The sequence below is a fragment of the Dreissena polymorpha genome, chromosome 15, assembly GCF_020536995.1.
Source record: "Dreissena polymorpha isolate Duluth1 chromosome 15, UMN_Dpol_1.0, whole genome shotgun sequence".
Taxonomy (NCBI): Eukaryota; Metazoa; Mollusca; class Bivalvia; order Myida; family Dreissenidae; genus Dreissena; species Dreissena polymorpha.
Window position 1 is genome coordinate 57,672,165 of NC_068369.1, and position 22,679 is coordinate 57,694,843.

General features: G+C 34.0%; 1 protein-coding gene across 9 annotated transcripts; it reads right to left on the minus strand.

Annotated features, from left to right (window-relative positions):
- Positions 1-2,005: 2,005 nt before the first annotated feature.
- Positions 2,006-22,248, minus strand: LOC127860631 (cell division control protein 42 homolog). Of its 9 annotated transcripts, none has more exons than XR_008039865.1 (5): positions 21,236-22,248; positions 20,589-20,757; positions 19,554-19,693; positions 18,847-19,174; positions 2,006-2,413 (listed from the first exon to the last, which is right to left on the minus strand). XR_008039865.1 is itself a non-coding variant. In XM_052398846.1 (5 exons), the coding sequence occupies exons 2-5, from the start codon at positions 5,169-5,171 to the stop codon at positions 2,520-2,522; spliced, it is 723 nt and encodes a 240-aa protein (XP_052254806.1). In that variant the 5' UTR covers positions 5,172-5,439; positions 7,934-8,076; the 3' UTR covers positions 2,006-2,519. The 9 variants fall into 9 exon arrangements, 8 of the variants coding, with proteins under 8 accessions (XP_052254806.1, XP_052254811.1, XP_052254814.1 ...); XM_052398846.1 differs by lacking the exons at positions 18,847-19,174; positions 19,554-19,693; positions 20,589-20,757; positions 21,236-22,248 and adding exons at positions 3,124-3,263; positions 4,335-4,503; positions 4,980-5,439; positions 7,934-8,076 and having other exon boundaries at positions 2,006-2,741; XM_052398851.1 differs by lacking the exons at positions 18,847-19,174; positions 19,554-19,693; positions 20,589-20,757; positions 21,236-22,248 and adding exons at positions 3,124-3,263; positions 4,335-4,503; positions 4,980-5,439; positions 8,024-8,074 and having other exon boundaries at positions 2,006-2,741.
- Positions 22,249-22,679: the final 431 nt, after the last annotated feature.

Consider the following 22,679-nt stretch of genomic DNA (forward strand, 5'->3'; position numbering starts at 1 on the left):
CGCATTAAGGTTACACTAAAGGCGATAGTATGGTATTAAGGTTGAATTACACTCATTCCGATTCCTAAAGGGTCATTTTTTGAATGCCAACTTTCAAATTATTTATCTGGCCTTTCATATATAGCACATTTTGCATGCCTGCAATAATAAAAAATAAAATTCGCCCAAACGCAAGCACCATCGGAAAACACGGTATAGACAGTGAGACTTGGACAAATGCACAGTACTTCAATACACGCACACCTAACGTTCACCTTTCAACGTTGTCCCCAATGAAATAAAACAATATGCTGCAGACACACATTTGATACAGAAAATGATAATAAAAGTATGGGCGCGATCGCTGTGTCGCTTTTAAAACAGATGAGGAAAAGAACTCTTAAAAACAGCCAATACTTTCTACCTAGCTTGAATTAATCACACGTACACAGTTCAGATTATTGGTTTATTCTACACTCAATATTCTGTTGTTGTTTTTTCTTAATAACATTGAACCGATATTTAAAAAGTATCCTACTATGTTTTGCGTTGTATTATGAAACTGGTTTTTATTCAGCCATAAGCCTTCATTCGTCCCAAGTGTGTATATTGAAAGCCGAATTCCACATGTTGTTTTGGTATCATCAATTTATTTACTCTCGATATCTATTGCATACAATGATATGTTCCACACGTGACCTAATGTAGTAGTCAGTCGTAGTCATAAAACAATACATTTATAAAGCAAATTATAAACCAGCTTTCCTAAAATATTATATTACTGTATATATATTTTTCAGCATCAAAATGTCATGTCAGATGACAAAGCAATATCTGCTGAAATCAGCGGTGTCAGAATTTGGCCAATTCGTCTTTTTTCCGCCTCCATATATGCCATATGTTATTTAAATGCCCCGAAAAGGAAATAAAGGAACCCGCTTTGTTTGCCAATTGTGTTACTTATTTAAGCATACTGTTGCCCAATTGAAAATTTAACCACGTTTTCAAGGGGTCCAGCATTTTTTCTATCGACAACATGTTGCACTGAATTAAACAGGATACATAATAATCGTTTAGTTTAATTATACTTAAATAAGTTTCTTTTGTTGCAAAATAAATACTGCACCAAAGGAGTTTTGTGGTTAGTAATAACATTTTATTTTTAATTATCGATTCGGATATACTTTTTGTTGAACAAAAGAACAAAGAAAAAGTGAAACAGATTTATGAGTAACTTGTTATATATAGAATTTTAAAAGGACTTGTACGCAGAATGTTTGCATGTTGTAGTGACGTTTAAAACATGCAAATGTCATAAATGGTGAGTTTTTCCAACACTACTTAACTATTACGTGGTCTGTGCAGTTTGATGTTTTTGAACGGTTGGTAATACTAAAATATTTACGTCACCCAACATGCAATAGTCTCGCATGAAGCAAGGATGCAACTCACCATATACACATATTGCCAATATGCGTTCCTGAACGTTTCCGGTTGCAAAACATATAAGAATCAAAGTAAAAATTACAGTGTTTTTATTTAATAACCCAGTTTTTACGTTTTAATTAAAAGCTGTCACAACAGTGTAAATTATGTACATGTTTGATGTCCTGAGTGTACACAATGCACTCATAATAATATAGAATTTGCGTATCTTCGAAATCATAGCAAAATTACATTTATTTGTTTTTGGTAAAAATAACCCAATTCTTATGTTTAATGAATACCTGTTTCGCCCGTGTTAACTATTTTTATGTTTGCTTACATGTTTGGGTGTACAAAATGCAATCATATTAATATATCAGTAACAGTTCTGCGTATGTTCGTAAAGTAATAATATTCGGCAAGAAGCCAAAACTCGATATTAGCCAACACGACGAATAACTGTGAATATGTACACATCATCTGGAATACATGTTAATATAAATGGCATGATATCTGCACGCACAGTGCTAAATCTAATCATAAGGGCATTTAAATATTATGTAGTGTTTACAACACTTTCAAACACAACAAACAGCAAAAGTTACAGTTCGTTTACGTTATCATATGTATTTATTTGTATAAACACAACGTCATTTTGAGATGTATGCATACGCACATACAATTTAATATCCCCATTTTCATGATTTTTATACCAAATGAATTGCTACATAACCAGATGGTAATCAAAACGACTCTTTTAACGAAATGCAAAATAATTCTTCTTTGAGCATCTGAGAAAAAAATGTTGATCTTTCCACTTTTTCATTTTAACAGTCTTATTATGTTAAGTTCTACCCTTTTTACCATATCTTATCACATTTTAAAATTTCACGACTTTTGACTTTTTGTTGACATATAAAAAAAAGTTCAACTGGAAAATGAAATTTCACAGGAATAGTAATTGTAATAACGTTAAAATGATAACGTCATTACAGAGCTTTTGTGCTAGGTTTTGTTGACGCCCTGTTTCGTGAAATCAGTTATACAAAAAGGTGTTTAGAGTAAAATTTCAATGTACATTGCAATTTAATCGGCGATAATAAAACTTATACATTTCAAATCCAATCTGAATAACTATTTAGGAATTTGGTTAATGACACTTTAGGTGGAAGGCTGCTAGAAATGACACTTGACGTGGCGCGTGCTGGTAACGGTGAGCGATGCGGTTTAAGCGTCTGTGACGTAACTTCCGTAGTACTTGGACGAGAACGTATACGAGACTCGAGGACACCACGTGACTGATTTGTCGTCTGCTGGGAGTCAAGGGCGGCTTTGATCTGAAATATCAAAAAATAAATAAAAATAATATAGAATCATACTAATACAAGTAAGTGTAAGATATATTATGCCCAGGGGAACAATAATATTCATTACTTTTAATTTGAAATCTCTATGATCTGTAACATTCTGTATTAAGTTAATTTATGCTTATTTAAAATTGATATACACACAAAGACCTATTTTCCTCTTAAGAATAATAAAACAGTAATTTCGGACACTTTAAAAAGCAACATGGTTCACTGCTGCACCACTTAATTCTTCGAGAAATCTTTTGATAAGCAACAGGGGACAAAGACACATGTAGATGAATCTATTCGTTTTTTAATTCAATAGAACATGTCTAATAATCGAAATCAAAAACGCAACAATGTCACTTACCGCTGAATGGAAGCACGTCGTAAAACCGGACTGTTCGATAGCGCTGGTCTCCACGTATTTGACCGCACCGAGCTCTTGCGCCATCTCCTCGCCCTCGTCCGTGAGGACATCAAGCGTCTTTCTACCGGAAACACAGTCGTCTGCGGTCGAAGTACAGAGATAGTAAATTTCAAATGTATGATATTTGGTTAAAAAACAACAACGAAACTAAGGCAATTCGTTTTTTGGCAAGTCTTACGAAAAATACCAAACACCAAGTACTGTATTAAATACGGTTAAAATAACGACATTGTTATTGAATCGATAATGGACGCGACAGTTTGTCAACCAGTTCCGGATAATCAGCAAATTAACAAAGTTTGAGCAAGAAAGCCTTTGTATTATGCTTGAGGGGGGGGGGGGGGGGGGAATAAATGCAGCAAAAAGGTAACCAAAACGGATTGAATGAGTTATGTTTTGAAATGTGCATATGGATATGGAAGGCTTTGTTAGTTTCAAATAAGCCTTTACCTGATTGAAAACAAATGCCATGACAATGTTTTGAAATACTAATTCTTTTAGTTGAATGATTTTTTAATTATTTTCAGAAGGGTGAATTTTAATTTGCTATTTTTGACAAAAAATTGCATATGCCGTCTGGTCTTACCTGTTATCATACAAAATAAAGTTTACCCTTTATTTTTACATCTTCTCACATTCACACTCAATCCCGAAAGAAATTATTGTGGTCAAAAGAATTAACGTTTTCTGCCGGGTGATTCTAAACTGGTTGACTGACTGTATATATTTTTGTACTGTTCGATCACAGATTTTCTATAATGAGACGGGAACTCAAATTGAAAAAAAGGATGATCCCTATATGTACAAATTTTAGTTTGATTTAACTTAGTATAGTTATGGTATGTGATTTTGCAAAAGGTTTTTGATGCCTAAGCTTAGTTTGTATCACTTGCCATACATGGGTAACAAACTCTATCGACCCCAAGGTATTTGGGTCTAGGCCGAAAAGCTGGTTAAATTCGTTCCCAAATCGACCGGCTTATTGGGCCCTATCATAAATAATGCATATTATTTAAACTTAATTAAATGCAATTATCGTTTTACAAACTAAAACCAATGTATGCAACTGTGTCTGTTTTGAATTGATTAATGCGTTTATAGAAGAACGTCGGTTCGCACAGTCAAGTGTTAGTGTATACAAGGATCTCTACCTCGTTTACATCCGACGAGAATAAAGGGCCGCCTCCCGACGGCGGCTTCTATTTCCGGCAGCCACGTGGAGCGCACATTTTCGAGGGAGCGGAGGCACTTCAGCGAGAAACATACCAGGAACACGTCCGTGTTAGGGTAGGAGAGGGGTCGTAAGGAGTTGTATTCACCCTTAAAAGATTACACAATAAACATATCAAGATAAATATATATGTATGCAAACTTTCCTTCCAAAATTGCGAATTAAAATAAGTAATAAACTGTAGAAACCTTTACGTAAAGTGAACGTATACCTTCATGTAAGACGGGGTTTTATAAAGCAGAGGTCAGAGTGTGAAAATGAATGTAATTAAAAGGTATGAGAAGAAGATTGGTTAAGCATACAATATCGTCAAAAAAACAAGAGTAAACGAGAACAAAATGAGCGTAAAATGTGTGCAAAATGTGCAGGTGAACTTGCGGAATATCATTTGTTGCTGCTGTGTAAACAACTTTAAACGAAAGTCAATTACAACACTTGCATACGCAAAATTAGGGTTTACAGTTTACTTTTACCTAAGTCAGATCGTACCTTGTTAAACTTGCACCAATTTTGGTCAAATTGTACGGTAGTCAACTCGTTACTCGTATCATAGAATTTCACTTACCGAACCGGAATTATCCCATATCTGCAAATCCACTATCAAGTCATCGTGCTTCAACAGCGTCCAGTGGTGATTGAGCACCGTCGGCTTATAGTCTTTGAGCACGTGGTTCGCCGTGTACGACAGACATAGCAGCGTCTTCCCGACGCCGGAATCACCGACGACGCCTACAGTAACCTGCTTGACAGTGTCCATGGTTTTCTGTTTCTTTACTAAACCACGTTCTAGTGTTTTCTTAAACTTTATACAATTGTTTAAATAATAGTATTATGATTTTCTGGCAAGTCTAAAGTCCTAAACTCTTTTTTTCCCTAGTTCCGATGGTGTTCTTTGTTATTCACACATGTTCTCGTTTGCAATAACTCTATATATAAATAATTAATGTTCGGACGTGTTTTTGCCTCTAAATGTTCTTTCAATTACTTAACATCATGTTCTGACTCATAATATTTGCTGTAAAATCCTGTTATTCGAAGTACAATAATTGAACATTATAATAAGCGATCACGTGGAATGATAAAAAACCTGCCAGAATGGCCTTATTTTTTTATTCGTCGACTTGGTAAAATATATCAAACATCGAAACTAAATGAAATGCACTAATCCGCCGAAATGGATTCAATGACAGATAACACCATGACAACACTGTGTGTAATGACCGCTTGTTTATATCCGTCATCTTTTGTAAATACAATGAATGGTGTCGATTGTTCTGACTGACATGTGCGAATGATTGATAAATTTGTCACTTTCATGATTTCATATCCTTGTTGTCGTTAAGTGCCAATAACCTGTTTTGATGTATCGATACAGACAATTCTCGATATCGATATAACTAATTATACATCCTTTTCTTAAAATTATTCTCTTATCCATGACCGCAGCGATTTTATCAATTAGATGTTACTTAATTGGTCGTACGCATTTCCGTTCCTTAAATGATAGTATTGATTGTTTTTAAGTAATTATATGGAGCATATATAATTATATATATGAAAAAAGATGTCTATCAATAGGGCACAGTTGTATTAATATTCAATTTTATTTAACTCGATTCGTAGAAAAGTATCTTCAGGAAAATTAAAATCAGTTCATTACCGTATTGTTCAAGTAATTTTGCGAGTACACAGTATATTCACAAATTAAATTTTGCATCGTGTTATCAGTGACAATAACATACGATTGTCAAACAACAAACTTTCAGTTGGTTAACAATGTCAAGGAAGTATATTCCTTTCTTGTTTCCTAATTGAAACGTCGAAAAGTTTCCAGATTCGGGTTAAGGTTTGTAGTCTGAATACTGATATTTATTTCAGAGATAATTTGAAAAAAGGGTTTTATTTCCGTATGCACAAATATTTTAAATGCATACTACATTGATGCACCATTTTACTTTAACGTCACCTTTTTACTTTTGGTTTAGCGTTTCATACAATTGCGACTTCTATAAATACAACTAGACTCAGCTTTTAGTTAATTTTGAGCTTCTTAATTTCGACATCATGAGAGAGAATCGGGTTCTATGACTTCGACAATACATCGAATAACTGACACAACTCGTGCATATTCTGAATTGAACAATAATCCGAATATCTGACACTACACTTGCATACTGTTGCTTTCACGATACCCCGATTAACTGACACAACACTAGCATACTATGGGTTCGACAATTCTCCGAATAACTGACACAACATACTTAAAAAAGACAATTTTATATATTGTTAGTATATCACTTTATTACAATGATTTAATCCATAAGTCTGTTAATATAATTGATTATTTAGTGTGTGTGTGTTTGCAATTTATGGCCATCATTAATAAAACAGTTGGAACTGTTTCGTTGAATATTTATAAGAAGACGTAAAAAAGCACAAGACATTTATATAATTCGCACTGAAAATATTTAAGGCACAACGAATATTATTTTGTATAATATGGAATTGGAATGGTGACAAGCACAAGTCTGTTATTCAACATCGATTGTGTTTTATTATATATGTTATACATTAGTTTGGTTTCCATGAAATACGAATTAGTCGAGTTGAGTTGGATTGATTTAAACAATACATTTAAAAAAGCTTGTATACTACAATATATATGACAATTATTATTTCCCCGTATTTGAAGTGTGAGATATCTGCGTAGAAAGAGAATAAAAACACGTCTGCATGAAAGTTCAGTGAACAGCGATAAACTAACGACACTATGCTCCTTGCCACTTCTTCAAATTTAAACGTCAACTTTACCAATAAAAAACCTTAACATGCGAATGTGTTGTGATATGAGTTGCGCTCTGTGTGAGTCGTGTTCAGAGAAAACTGGGCATAATGCATGTTCGTGAAGTGTCGTCCCAGATTAGCATGTGCAGTCCGCACAGGCTAATCAGGGACGACACTTTCCGCCTAAATTGGATTTTTGCTAAGAAGAGACTTCATTTAAACGAAAAATGTCATAAAGGCGGAAAGTGTCGTCCCTGATTAGCCTGTGCGGACTGCACAAGCTAATCTGGGACGACACTTTAAGCACTTTCATTATGCCCAGTTTTCTCAGAGCGCGACTCATATGTCCACGAAGTGTCTTTCCTTATTAGACTGTGCAGTCCACGCTGGCCACAATGGGGCGACACTTTTCATATAAACTGGATTTTCCTTAAGAAGAGTTTTTCTTTAAATAACAAATAAAAACAGCGGAAAGTATCTGTGCGGACTTCATAGGTTAACCCGGAGCGACAATTTAAGCACATGCATTAAACCCCGTTTTCCCTGAGCGAGACTTATATATTTTCCGTACCGGCAAACACAAGCTATACAGTATTAGAAATATACCACTACTTCTTCATACAACGCAATTACTAACGGTGTTTGATAAGGTAAAATTCAATTTTTACGTTTTGCTCGACAGTTCGTGTGTTAATTAACTTCGAAGATAATATAATATATTACATGTGCATTTACATTTGTACTCAATAAACCTATTAACACAACACACAGTTTTATGAAAGATAAAATGAATCCCTAAATATCCGACTTTTCACTGCTCATTACATCTGATTCACTCAAAAGCCATAATTGTCGCGATTATTAAATACTCCTTGCACACTTCATGCACTTTGGCTTACACGTTTTTGTTATCTTAAGATACGGTTATCACATCAGCGAATTCCTAAAATTACGCGGATTTAACATCCGCTGTTTAAGATGTAAATTACGATAGACTGAAAATGAGTCGCCTTGACAGCACTTTACATTTGCCACATCTAAAGAATGCAAAAGTCAGCTATATTTTTGTAACGAAATAAAGACATATAGTAATGGTATTGTCTTGTCACGGCTACCTATGCGTAGATAGCCGGCGTGTCCATCTTAGTGATCAACAGGAAGTATTGTTTTGTCAAGTTAACAGATATTTACATGAAATAGAACACTCATTTTGCATTTGTGTTTCATTAAGGTTTGCTTAATCAATTTAGTATATTTCAGAAAATTTAATATATTCGTGTAGATGCGTTAAACTACTATACTGTCGCTTGATTAAACTTTCAAATTGAAGCGCTATTCAGATATATTAAACAACTGCAATGTCTACACCATCGATACGCTGATGAGTAAATATATATAAGTATAAATATATTCACAACAATATGACATTCATTTTGCATGTTTTTTAATGCAGTTTTTGCTGAATCAATAATATATATATATTGGAAATTTAATAGGTGCGTGTACATGCGTTGAATTACTACCATGTCGATTGTTAAACTTTGGGAATGAAACGCGATTCAGGTTATAGAAAAACTGGAATGCTAACAACAGCTATATATAAGTTGATGAGTAAATATTGATATATTTTCCGTGTCAAGTTATATAATTGTATTAAACAAGAATACTTATTCATATCAAGATATGTTTACAAACAATTCCTTAAAGCAACGACACACTGTTAGCATGTGTTGATGTGCGGCTTTAAGGCCAGCGTTTAAAAAAAAGTTGTTTAACATGAAATTCTTGTCATTTGAAGTAGTTTGGGGAAATGCTAACATAAATAAGGTATTAAACATCAAACATATGAAATAAAAACGAAAATAAAAACGGTCTTTGATAATGTTTTATCACTTACGCGAACAGGTAAGTTGAAAAGCGATACCTGAGGGCATTAAGGACATATCATTTTTATGTTCAATAATTTGGTTTCCAGACATCGGCAGCGTTATCGGTAAAACATATTTTTGAAAGGAATTATTAGCTTTTGATGTCAGATGTTTGAACACAATGGGAAGTGCGTGGCCAAAAAAAGTGTTTCAGACTTAAGCTTCATAGATTTTTAGCTGATGCAAAGGAATATGACTTTAAAAATGTACTGTAGTTTTTTATTGAAATACTTTAAAAGCTAATTCAGAGCACAATTCTGTAAAAACATGTCATTGTTTCTGTTGAGGATATTGAAGTTTTATAACGACGTACACATTATAAACAAATCCTCTTACACAATTAGAACCGCGTAGGGTATAATTACTTTAGCCCTTAGACAAGGTTATGGATGGCACGTAAGTTTACCATTACTAGATTGTATAAATTGTTTGCTTAAATATTTCTATGCACGGAACACACAATATCAATACAATGACGGACTTGGTAATGACACATATACGTTGAGTTTTAAAGAGTAAACAACTAAGTGCAACAAAACAAACATTATTCAAAAGGCAAATAAAATAATGAAAAAAAAAACTTCAACAATATCCAGGCATTCATTTATCAGAAAATATTTTACACATAATCTAGAAAGTATTTAGTAGCGGCTGAAATCCTGTCTTTACATAAATGATCAGTTCAAAGTTATTTAGTTTCTTATAACATTAGTTTGTTTTCAGCATAGTTGTTTTTACATTTAGATTAGTAAATTACAACGGTTAAATACAAGTTTCAATTATTTATAACGGAAAAAAAACTGTGCTTGATTATTCTGGTTCGTGATCGGCAGATTTTTTTTACTGCCGACATTGCGATCTGGGCTCAAAACATGGGTTTTACCAAGGTTAGAATGAACAATTTTTTTAATTTGCTGCATTTAAAGTGAGCGGCGCATAACATCAAAATAAATTTTGGCGTTCGTAATTTAAAAAATGTTGATAAAACGCCTACTTGGAGGATCTATTTTGTTTTTAAGAAAACCAAATCCAACATCCAAGTTTTTTTGTCGAATCACCTATAAAACACTTTGCCAACGGATAATATTACCGTTTTATAACATAAATTACAGTATGCTTTGTGTATTTTATGACGTAACATATTTCATCAAATACCCTCTTCACCCACTATAAGAAATGGACAAAGTGCCTGTGTGGCTTTAACTTTGAAGAGACAAGCTGTGTTAACAAAGGATAAAAGGAAAATTGAACGCGTGTCCCAGGGTATAGAGCGAAGTGAACGCGGTTGCCGTGACACGTGGCAAAGAGAACGCGGGTCATGGGATATAAGGCGAAGAGGGTGTACAATAAAACAAAGAGTATCTTATAAACTTCTAACCACACTGTTAAAGATGTTAACAAAACCGGAAGAAATTGTGGTGTTAAATTATTTCCTGTTGTAGGGCGTAAATTTACTTCCGTCGGAAATATAAACTCTGTTTTTAGGAAATGATATCTTTGATATTCTTCTTTTCGGGTTTATTTTTTCTATAATTAAATATACACCGTTTCGATTTTTAAGTACACACATTTTGATAATAGTAGATAGTCATACAATATAAGAATACGTTATTCAGCCGTCATAACTCTTCTTGGTGGGTATGCAACTAACACTATCAAAGGGGTGTGATTGAAGCAAACCACAGACCTGCAGCTTTGACTGAAATAAAGGTCAGAAATTAAAAAATAAGACCTTTTCTTATACAAGAGCCGCGTCATGCGAAAGTGGGTTTTATACCATATGCGGTCAGCGTAGCTCCAAACCGGTCCGCGCATACACACAGTTTTCTTAGGACCTAATATTATGCTGTTCACTATTAGCCACGTAAGGTTTGGTTGTCCCTTTAAGGATAGGGAAGCTCCTAAACCAGACTGTGCAATTGAGATTTCTGTGTTGCAGCTACTCTGGCCGCATATGGAATAATACCCATTTTTGCATTACGCGGGTCATGTTTTTCTCATGTGATTGGCCATAATTTTCTAAATCATTTTAACTTAGCGTTTTAAATTCAATTGATTAGGTAGATGTAAATCCCAAATATGTCAACATGTTTATTTATTGACTAGTATTGTGCGGTTTATATGTCTGTTTGTTGTTGTCTTGAGCAAGCTTTCTTGCGATTACTTTATGAAGCATAAACAAAGACGGCCATCGAATTAAGCAAACTTTTGTGATAAGGAATGCCTACTTACCACAATAGTTTAATGTGTACCAATTATGTTGAATACTGTTAGGTATAAAAAAAACTTACACCGTAATTTACATCAGTTGTCAAAACAAAAATGAGATCACATATTATACAGGAACACTAGAATTGAATATAATTATAAACGCCATTACCCATTAAGCGTCCTGAACAGAATGTTTCATTCATTCACAAAATCGAATTAAAATTATTTTAAATATACATAAACGTTACATAAATAGCAATGTCAAAGATTTAATTATCTAGGCGCTTGTTAATAATAAAAAAACACATTCATTGTGTCAGTTTTTTGTTTAGATAGTTTCACATAAATGTTTAAATTGTATTGATAAGCAAGCAGTGCGTGTCAATTTACATTTGAATAGTGGTTGCGTTTCAGGAAAAGTATTTTTAGATAATGAAGCCTTTTTTAACTTTTGTAGTATTAGTGTTTTTCCCAGGAGGGCAAAGGGACATGGCGCATTACTTTCAAAAAGGGCATTTTAGCGCGCAGTTAAGGCAAAAACGGGCGAAAACGTTCCCTGAATACCTGAATTACGGGGAAACATGTAATCGCATCAGAAGCAGTTGTGGAAAAAAATAACATATAACATATAAACAAGCACATTAAATGGTAATAGATGTATTTAACTTACTATGATTTATATTAATATATTTACCCAGCAATGTACATTTAAGTTCCATGCTGTTTCAATAAACTGTACAGCACGACAAACATAATAAAGCTATATATGCATATGAATCTTATACACAGATCCACTAACATATAAATGAAACCATGTTTGTCTTATCCAATTTTCGAACAATAATCTTGACAGATGTTTAAAATAACATTGCAAGTACATTGTTCGCTAACAATATGCAAACACTCGTTTCCGTGACGTACATCCACCGAGTAGATTACAAATAAATAAATAATGTTGCTATCTAAAACATTTTTATGCATCGTTGATTATCACAGACATTTCATTAATTCCTTTTTAATGTATAATCTCCATCGTTAATTCGATCGTTTACGACGTTATTTGCCATTTTTGCCGAGTTACAATTTAATTCTGTATAGTCCGCCATGTTGATAAAATGACAAATGATGTAAGCGACAGGTGCGCATAGCAACGTTAAATCGTATACGCGATTCGCATTTTGTTAAATTAGTATACGTCTCAGTAATTATTTCAATAATTAGATCTAATTATCTTAAAGACGAAAACGATAAAGAATATTTTTTGTGTGATTTTAAATGTAATTATGCGTAAAAAACTAAAAATATATGTTTTTATATAACCGAATAATGCATGCAATGCACAATTGCCACGAGAATAACATCGAGTTTTTCATCAAAAGTCTCTGAAGTAATGATTTTATCGTGGAGGAGTACACCTTGCCGACCGAAAAGTGCGCTTGGTATTTTAACATAGCCTCCGGCATTATCGATTGATACTGACACTGGGTTATTCACGCATGACAAATCACAGCTTTGGAGCAGTCAGTAAGACCTACCTATAAATCGAGCACTGTAATAGATTAAATCTACTCGATTAATATAGTCGATTAGACGTTGACGTCTTTCGAGTAGATCAAGCATAGTCGGAGCGTACAGACAATCAAGGCAGCTGATTTTGCGGACCAAGTTAGATCGTAAGGCAATAAAGATGAATGATAAGGGCGCGTGGCGAAATTTGCCTTTGAAAAGAAGGGCGCGTGGCGAAATTTGCCTTTGAAAAGGGCAGAGTGGCGATCCGGGAGGGCGGCGTGGCTTTTCGCCACGCTAAAATGGCCTGTGAAAAGCACTACAGTATAATCACATTCACTTTGTTAAGATTTAGATAGATTTAGATTTAAGATTTAATAGTTTATTTACATCTCATCAACACAATATTACACATCACAGAATATTAATATATAAACATATAACACATGTGTTGCCGCTCAGCATTCTGAGCTATAAGAGATGGTAGTGTTGTACAAATTATGTCATCCACTATATAGCCCCAGCATAGAGAGCTGTTTACTGCTTGACACAACTTGCACAAAATACACAATAAAATAAGTATAAAACAATGACAATACCTATTTACACATATTGCTAAGAGTAATTATTCATTTTTTATTATTTTTATTTTCGTGAAGAACGATGACTTGTTACAATCCACCCATAGATATTGTATAAAACGTATACTAATTACCGAGTTTGATCAAATTGGCCATTGCCAAAAAAATAAAAAAAAATAAAAATTAAATTAAAAATAAAAATAAATAAAGAAAATAGCAGGTTTAACCAAGCAAATGGTATACTAGATCACGGCAAACAGATATACACAGGATCCAAAACATCATTTACCTAGAACACACTAGGTGATAAGCAACTATAATTATTGTGAACTGACATCTAGTAAAGTTACTACAAACCGAATATAGATATTGACTATGCCACGTCATCCTTCTCCACTATATTACATCTTTAGGTCTTATTTACATAGGTCTAATGTATTATAGTAAAATCAAATGTTAAGCAGTGGCACTTAACTATGCCATAGCTGGCCGAACAAAAAAAAAGAGAAAAAAGTAATAATAAAAAAAAAAACAAAAAAAAAACAAACAACAATTAAGATCTTATTTACACATATAAAAATTTCTTCTTTGTAAAATCAAATAGCAGGTTTTGGCACAAATTCTTATAAGTAACACATTAGTGAATAAAATTGACATTTTATCAACAGAATGCAAACCCTGAAACTCAGGCACCATTGAAATTGCCTTATCAATAAAATAAGATCTTATATCATCATATAATGAGCACTCTAACATGACATGTTTTTCATCTTCTAACACTTTACAAAAAGTGCATAAACGTTGATCTGTCGGTAACCCTTCATATCTACCAGTCTCAATTCTTATAGGAGCGACTCCACATCTAAATTTACAAAAAGATGAACGATGCTTTAAGGGCATTATCATGGTACAATATTGTTCAACATTATAATCTTTTTTGAATATACAATAAGTTCGGAGTTTGTTACCTCCTCTTTGTGAGGGCCCAGTTACAGAATTAACATTTAAAAACCAATCATTCTTATACTTATTAAACATACTTTGCTCTAAATCTTTAGCGAGCAACAACTTTGAAATTGGTATATCTATATTACAATAGCAATCTAAATTGTTATCTTTCAGTTGTTTACGAACCTTGAAATGCCAGTTTTTAAGTCTATCAGGTTTACCTGCTGCCCAGAGTGCTATTCGTTTGTTCAGCCTAGATGTATTGGTACATGATATTCGTGCCCAAAAATTTGCAATAACTTTCCATTGCCGGACAATTGGGGGGATCCATCCCATCTCACCATACAAAGCTGCAATAGGCGTATACCTTCCAACCCCCAAGAAAAATCTCATGGCTCTGTTTTGAACAGCCTCAATGCAAGCAAAACTTTTGTCCCCCCAAATAGCCGCACCATATGCTATAACCGGCCAAACTACTGAATCATACAACTTTGTAAATACATTGTAGGGAACACCCCCAATTTGCTTACATTTGGCAATTACTAAACCTAACGCACGACTAGCACTCTGAGCCAACATTTTTGCAGTTACAGAGAAATCCAAGTGTTCATTTAAAACTAAACCTAAGTACTTGTATCTGTCGGTATAGTTTAAAATGTGGTCACCACAAGTAAAAACAAAATCAGATTTAGCAAAAGATTGTGGACGACAATGAACTATATTGCTCTTGTCAATATTAATAGACATATCATTTTGTGAACACCAATCATTGAGAGCACTTAATAGAGTTTGTAAATTCTGCTCATTTTCTGCTACTAAAATTAAATCGTCCGCATATAAAAGTATACAGATCTTATCATTGCCTATATCAATACCAATATCCAATGACTTTAAATATATTGCTAAATCGTTAATATACATGTTGAACAGGAGAGGTGATAAAATACAGCCCTGTCTTAAGCCTGAATGCACAGAGAACCAATCTGTTTTGTGCTTATTTATTCTAACACAAGATGAAACTGAGTGGTACAGTGAACGTAGCGCCACCAACATTTTGCCTGAGATACCATTGGATTGCAAGCGTTCCCAAAGTTTGGAACGGTTAATATAATCGTACGCTTGACTAAAATCAATAAAAGATATGAAAGTAGAAAGTTTTTGCTTCTTTCGTGTATCAACAATGTCAACTAAAGAGGAAATGTGTTCAATGGTGCTACGTTTTTTCCTGAACCCATTCTGTTCATCAACTAGCAAATTTTCACGCTCTGCCCAGCTTGATAATCTCTCGTTTAAGATGCGACAGTAAATTTTATATACCGCTGAAGCTAAAGCTATACCCCTATAAGCTAACGGGTCTCGTGCATCAGACGTAGACGATTTGGGAATTGGGTTTATAACACATTTACCCCAAATAGTTGGTACTGTTCCATTATCAAAACATAGACTATATAAAGCATGAAGAAAAAATATTACAGTATCATTTTTCATTACCTCTGCAGGAATCTCATCTACTCCAACCGCCTTCCCATGTTTGGCTTTAAGGATAGCATTCCTCACCTCTAGGATAGAAATGCTACCGTTAAACCCAGAATCATAGGTGCACCGCTGACAGGGATCGCGGTTCAGTGCTTGAGCATCCTCCAGTACTTCATTGCGAAACAAGGAACTAAAATCCTTTTTCCATTTTTGCAATACATCAGACAATGACGTAGAAATATCACCATTTGGGAACAATATCTCCTCGGGTATATTGTTACACTTAATATGAGCAACTCCAATTTTACCTATAGAATGCCAAAATTTATTTTGGTCAACATTACACTCATTTAAAATTTCATTCTGCATATTATACCAGTATCAACGCTTACAGCGTTGAACTTCCCTGTCAAACAATTTACGTATATAAACAAATGTAGATTTGTACGTAACTTTATCATTTTTATTATTACATTTAAGCCATTTACGTTCTGCAAAACATCGCTCATTCCACATTTCAGACAGTTTACCATTCCACCATGGCTTAACCCTTCAATTTTTCCTAAAAGAGCTACTAAAATTTACTCTTTTATGAGGAATATGTTCATAGATCTCACATTTTACCATATCACACCACTGTCTATAAATAGAGTCTATACTTTCTATATTTAAAGTATCCTGCTCTAGTCGTGCAACAAGATCATTTATACTTTCAAGAACCGATGGATCGGACAAAAATTCATCTGGAATCTGCCTTAAATCAAACTTATCAAATCCATCGTCCTCCGATGCCAAATCATCCATAGCACGGCCAGAGCACACATTATATGGTATTGACCAAAACAATATTGAATGATCTGGAATAGCAGTTTGGTTACCCATATTTAAATTAACACATCTATTTATAACATCAATAGTAAGAGAAACTTTAAAATCATTAAACTTGCATAATTGATCATGTGCAACTAAACAATAATCTACCACAGACGAGCCATGGACAGAAATTGATGTAGCATTATTTTCATGTGAACTTCTACCATTCAACATACACATATTTGCATTTGTCAAAAATCTATTAATAATTCACCATATCTATTAACTTTAAAATCACAGACATTCTTTTGTGGAATATAATCAATACCAACAATAAAGTCATCCATATCACCACATCTGCTATTAAAATCACCACAGATATACATAATATCCTCGTTTAAGAATTCATATACATTTGCAATTAAATTATCATTGTTAAAGAAGTCACCGAATACGACACAATTATTTTCATATTTATTTTGTTTCACATGCGTACCAAGAATAAAATATGTGCGCAAACGACAAAAGTATGCTAAAATATTAGTTTAATTATACTTAAATAAGTTTCTTTTGTTGCAAAATAAATACTGCACCAAAGGAGTTTTGTGGTTAGTAAAAATATTTTATTTTTAATTATCGATTCGGATATACTTTTTGTTGATCAAAGAAAAAAGAAAAAGGGAAACAGATTTATGAGTAACGTGCTATATATAGAATTTTAAAAGGACTTGTACGCAGAATGTTTGCATGTTGTAGTGACGTCTACAACATGCAAGTGTCATAAATGGTGTGTTTTTCTAACACTGCTTAACTATTACATGGTCTGTGCAGTTTGATGTTTTTGAACGGTTGGTAATACTAAAATATTTACGTCACCCAACATGCAATAGTCTCGCATGAAGCAAGGATGCAACTCACCATATACACATATTGCCAATATGCGTTCCTGATGGTTTCCGGTTGCAAAACATATAAGAATGTATACTTACTGGATGCGCATTCATACTAATAGATCACAATCAAAATGGTGATTACGGTTGGCGAACCAAAATCATAGTAAAAATTACAGTGTTTTTATTTAATAACCCAGTTTTTACGTTTTAATTAAAAGCTGTCACAACAGTGTAAATTATGTACATGTTTGATGTCCTGAGTGTACACAATGCAATCATAATAATATAGAATTTGCGTATCTTCGAAATCATAGCAAAATTACAGTTATTTGTTTTTGGTAAAAATAACCCAATTCTTATGTTTAATGAATACCTGTTTCGCCCGTGTTAACTATTTTTATGTTTGCTTACATGTTTGGGTGTACAAAATGCAATCATATTAATATATCAGTAACAGTTCTGCGTATGTTCGTAATGTAATAATATTTGGCGAGAAGCCAAAACTCGATATTAGCCAACACGACGAATAACTGTGAATATGTACACATCATCTAGAATACATGTTAATATAAATGGCATGATATCTGCACGCACAGTGCTAAATCTAATCATAAGGGCATGTAAATATTATGTAGTGTTTAAAACACTTTCAAACACAACAAACAGCAAAAGTTACAGTTCGTTTACGTTATCATATGTATTTATTTGTATAAACACAACGTCATTTTGAGATGTATACATACGCACATACAATTTAATATCCCCATTTTCATGATTTTCTATACCAAATGAATTGCTACATAACCAGATGGTAATCAAAACGACCCTTTTAACGAAATGCAAAATGAGCGCTCTATAACTAGGTTTAAACCCCCAATGCTTTGCATTGACCGTTCCAAGGCGGTGACCCCAGCTTTATTCATATTTTGTGTTTATGTTGGTTTGTATTGTGCTGTATTGTGCTGTTTTGTACTGTTTGGGCAATCGGTCACTTGCCTTAAATAAAGGACCAACTAATTGTTTTAATGAAAATTCAATACTGCTCCAGCAGCTGGAGTTTCACTTCTTTATATTCTTTGAGCATCTGAAAAAAAATGTTGATCTTTCCACTTTTTCATTTTAACAGTCTTATTATGTTAAGTTCTACCCTTTTAACCATATCTTATCACATTTTAAAATTTCATGACTTTTAACTTTATGCTGAAAAAGTTCAACTGGAAAATGAAATTTCACAGGAATAGTAATTGTAATAACGTTAAAATGATAACGTCATTACAGAGCTTTTGTGCTAGGTTTTGTTGACGCCCTGTTTCGTGAAATCAGTTATACAAAAAGGTGTTTAGAGTAAAATTTCTATGTACATTGCAATTCAATTGGCGATAATAAAACGTATACATTTCAAATCCAATCTGAATAACTATTTAGGAATTTGGTTAATGACACTTTAGGTGGAAGGCTGCTAGAAAAGACACTTGACGTGGTGCGTGCTGGTAACGGTGAGCGATGCGGTTTAAGCGTCTGTGACGTAACTTCCGTAGTACTTGGACGAGAACGTATACGAGACTCGAGGACACCACGTGACTGATTTGTCGTCTGCTGGGAGTCAAGGGCGGCTTTGATCTGAAATATCAAAAAAATAAAAATAATATAGAATCATACTAATACAAGTAAGTGTAAGGTATATTATGCCCAGGGGAACAATAATATTCATTACTTTTTATTTGAAATCTCTATGATCTGTAACATTCTGTATTAAGTTAATTTATGCTTATTTAAAATTGATATACACACAAAGACCTATTTTCCTCTTAAGAATAATAAAACAGTAATTTCGGATACTGTAAAATGCAACATGGTTCACTGCTGCACCACTTAATTCTTCAAGAAATCTTTTGATAAGCAACAGGGGACAAAGACACATGTAGATGAATCTATTCGTTTTTTAATTCAATAGAACATGTCTTATAATCGAAATCAAAAACGCAACAATGTCACTTACCGCTAAATGGAAGCACGTCGTAAAACCGGACTGTTCGATAGCGCTGGTCTCCACGTATTTGACCGCACCGAGCTCTTGCGCCATCTCCTCGCCCTCGTCCGTGAGGACGTCAAGCGTCTTTCTACCGGAAACACAGTCGTCTGCGGTCGAAGTACAGAGATAGTAAATATCAAATGTATGATATTTGGTTAAAAAACAACAACGAAACTAAGGCAATTCGTTTTTTGGCAAGTCTTACGAAAAATACCAAACACCAAGTACTGTATTAAATACGGTTAAAATAACGACATTGTGTTTGAATCGATAATGGACGCGACAGTTTCTCAACCAGTTCCGGATAATCAGCAAATTAACAAAGTTTGAGCAAGAAAGCCTTTGTATTATGCATGAGGGGGGGGGGGGGGAATAAATGCAGCAAAAAGATAACCAAAACTGATTGAATGAGTTATGTTTTGAAATGTGCATATGGATATGGAAGGCTTTGTTATGTGTTATGACAATGTCTTGAAATACTATTTTCAGAAGGGTGAATTTTAATTTGCTATTTTTGACAAAAAACTGCATATGCCGTCTGGTCTTACCTGTTATCATACAAAATAAAGTTTACCCTTTATTTTTACAGCTTCTCACATTGATACTTAATCCCGAAAGAATTTATTGTGGTCAAAAGAATTAACGTTTTCTGCCGGGTGATTCTAAACTGGTTGACTGACTGTATTTTCTTCAACTTAGTATAGTTATGGTTTTTGATGCCTAAGCTTAGTTTGCATCACTTGCCATGCATGGGTAACAAACTCTATCGACCCCAAGGTCTTTGGGTCTAGGCCGAAAAGCTGGTTTAATTCGTTCCCAAATCGACCGGCTTATTGGGCCCTATCATAAATTATGCATATTATTTAAACTTAATTAACTGCAATAATCGTTTTCCAAACTAAAACCAATGTTTGCAACTGTGTCTGTTTTGAATTGTTTAATGCGTTTATAGAAGAGCGTCGGTTCGCACAGTCAAGTGTAAGTGTATACAAGGATCTCTACCTCGTTTACATCCGACGAGAATAAAGGGCCGCCTCCCAACGGCGGCTTCTATTTCCGGCAGCCATGTGGAGCGCACATTTTCGAGGGAGCGGAGGCACTTCAGCGAGAAACATACCAGGAAAACGTCCGTGTGGGGGTAGGAGAGGGGTCGTAAGGAGTTGTATTCACCCTTAAAAGATTACACAATAAACATATCAAGATAAATATATATGTATGCAAACTTTCCTCCCAAGATTGCGAATTAAAATAAGTAATATTCTGCAGAAACCTTTACGTAAAGTGAACGTATACCTTAATGTAAGACGGTTTTTTTTATAAAGCAGAGGTCAGAGTGTGAGAATGAATGTTATTAAAAAGTGTGAGAAGAAGATTGGGTAAGCACACAATATCGTCAAAAAAACAAGAGTAAACGAGAACAGAATGAGCGTAAAATGTGTGCAAAATGTGCAGGTAAACTTGCGGTTTATCATTTGTTGCTGCTCTGTAAACAACTTTACACGAAAGTCAAATACAACACTTGCATTCGCAAAATTAGGGTTTACAGTTTACTTATACCTAAGTCAACTCGCACCTTCTTAAACTTGCACCAATTTTGGTAAAATTGTACGGTAGTTAACTCGTTACTCGTATCATAGAATTTCACTTACCGAACCGGAATTATCCCATATCTGCAAATCCACTATCAAGTCATCGTGCTTCAACAGCGTCCAGTGGTGATTAAGCACCGTCGGCTTATAGTCTTTGAGCACGTGGTTCGCCGTGTACGACATACATAGCAGCGTCTTGCCGACGCCGGAATCACCGACGACGCCTACAGTAACCTGCTTGACAGTGTCCATGATTTTCTGTTTCTTTACTTAACCACGTGCTAGTGTTTTCTTAATCTTTATACAATTGTTTAAATAATAGAATTATGATTTTCTGACAAGTCTAAAGTCCTAAACTCTTTTTTCCTATTTCCGATGGTGTTCTTTGTTATTCACACATGTTCTCGTTTGCAATCACTCTTTATATAAATAATTCATGTTCGGACGTGCTTTTGCCTCTAAACATTCTTTCAATTACTTTACATCATGTTCAGATTCATAATATTTGATGTAAAATCCTGTTATTCGAAGCACAATAATTGAACATATTATAAGCGATCACGTGGAGTGATAAAAAACCTGTCAGAATGGCCTTAAATATTTTAAATCGTCGATTTAGTAAAATATATCAAACATCGAAACTAAATAAAATGCACTAAAACGCTGAAATGGATTCTATGTCAGATAAAATTATGACAACGTTGTGTGTAGTGTCCGCTTGTTTATATCCGTCATCTTTTGTTAAGACAATGGATGGTGTCGATTGTTGTGACTGACATGTGCGAATGATTGATAAATTGGTCACTTTCGTGATTTAATATCCTTGTTGTTAGGTGTCAATAACCTTTATTGATGTACCGATACAGATCATGCTCGATATCGATATGACTAATTATACATCCTTTTTTTAAAATTATTTAATTATCCATCACAATTAGTTGTTACTTAATTGGTCGTACGCATTTCCGTTCCTTAAAGCCACACACCTTAAAATAAAAGCAAATTTTAGTATAGATAAGAAACATCTTTTATCTATGCCAATGAGAACATATCTGGTAGTAACAAGGTAGAAATCCGTCTTTTTTGCGCCTTAAAACTTTAAAATAATCGCGTTTGTTGAAATGGACGTATACGTCTAGAAATCCTACTTTCGGTTTTAAAAGAGGTACCGTTTGAAAAATAATGAATTACTTGCTAACAAGTCCATATATTTAATTTTATCTATGCAAATTAGAAAATGTCTGGTGTTAACATGATAGAAATCCGCCGTTTTGCGCTTTAAAACTTAAAAATGATCGCGTTTGTCGAAATGGACGTATACGTATAGAAATCCTACTTTCGGTTAAAAAATAAATAAAAATACTTACTTATTAGGCTATGGATTTAATTCTATCTATGCCAATTAGAATATATGTGGTGGTTATAAGGTAGAAATCCGTCTTTTTGCGCTTTAAAACTTAAAAATAATCGCGTTTGTCGAAATGGACGTATACGTATAGAAATC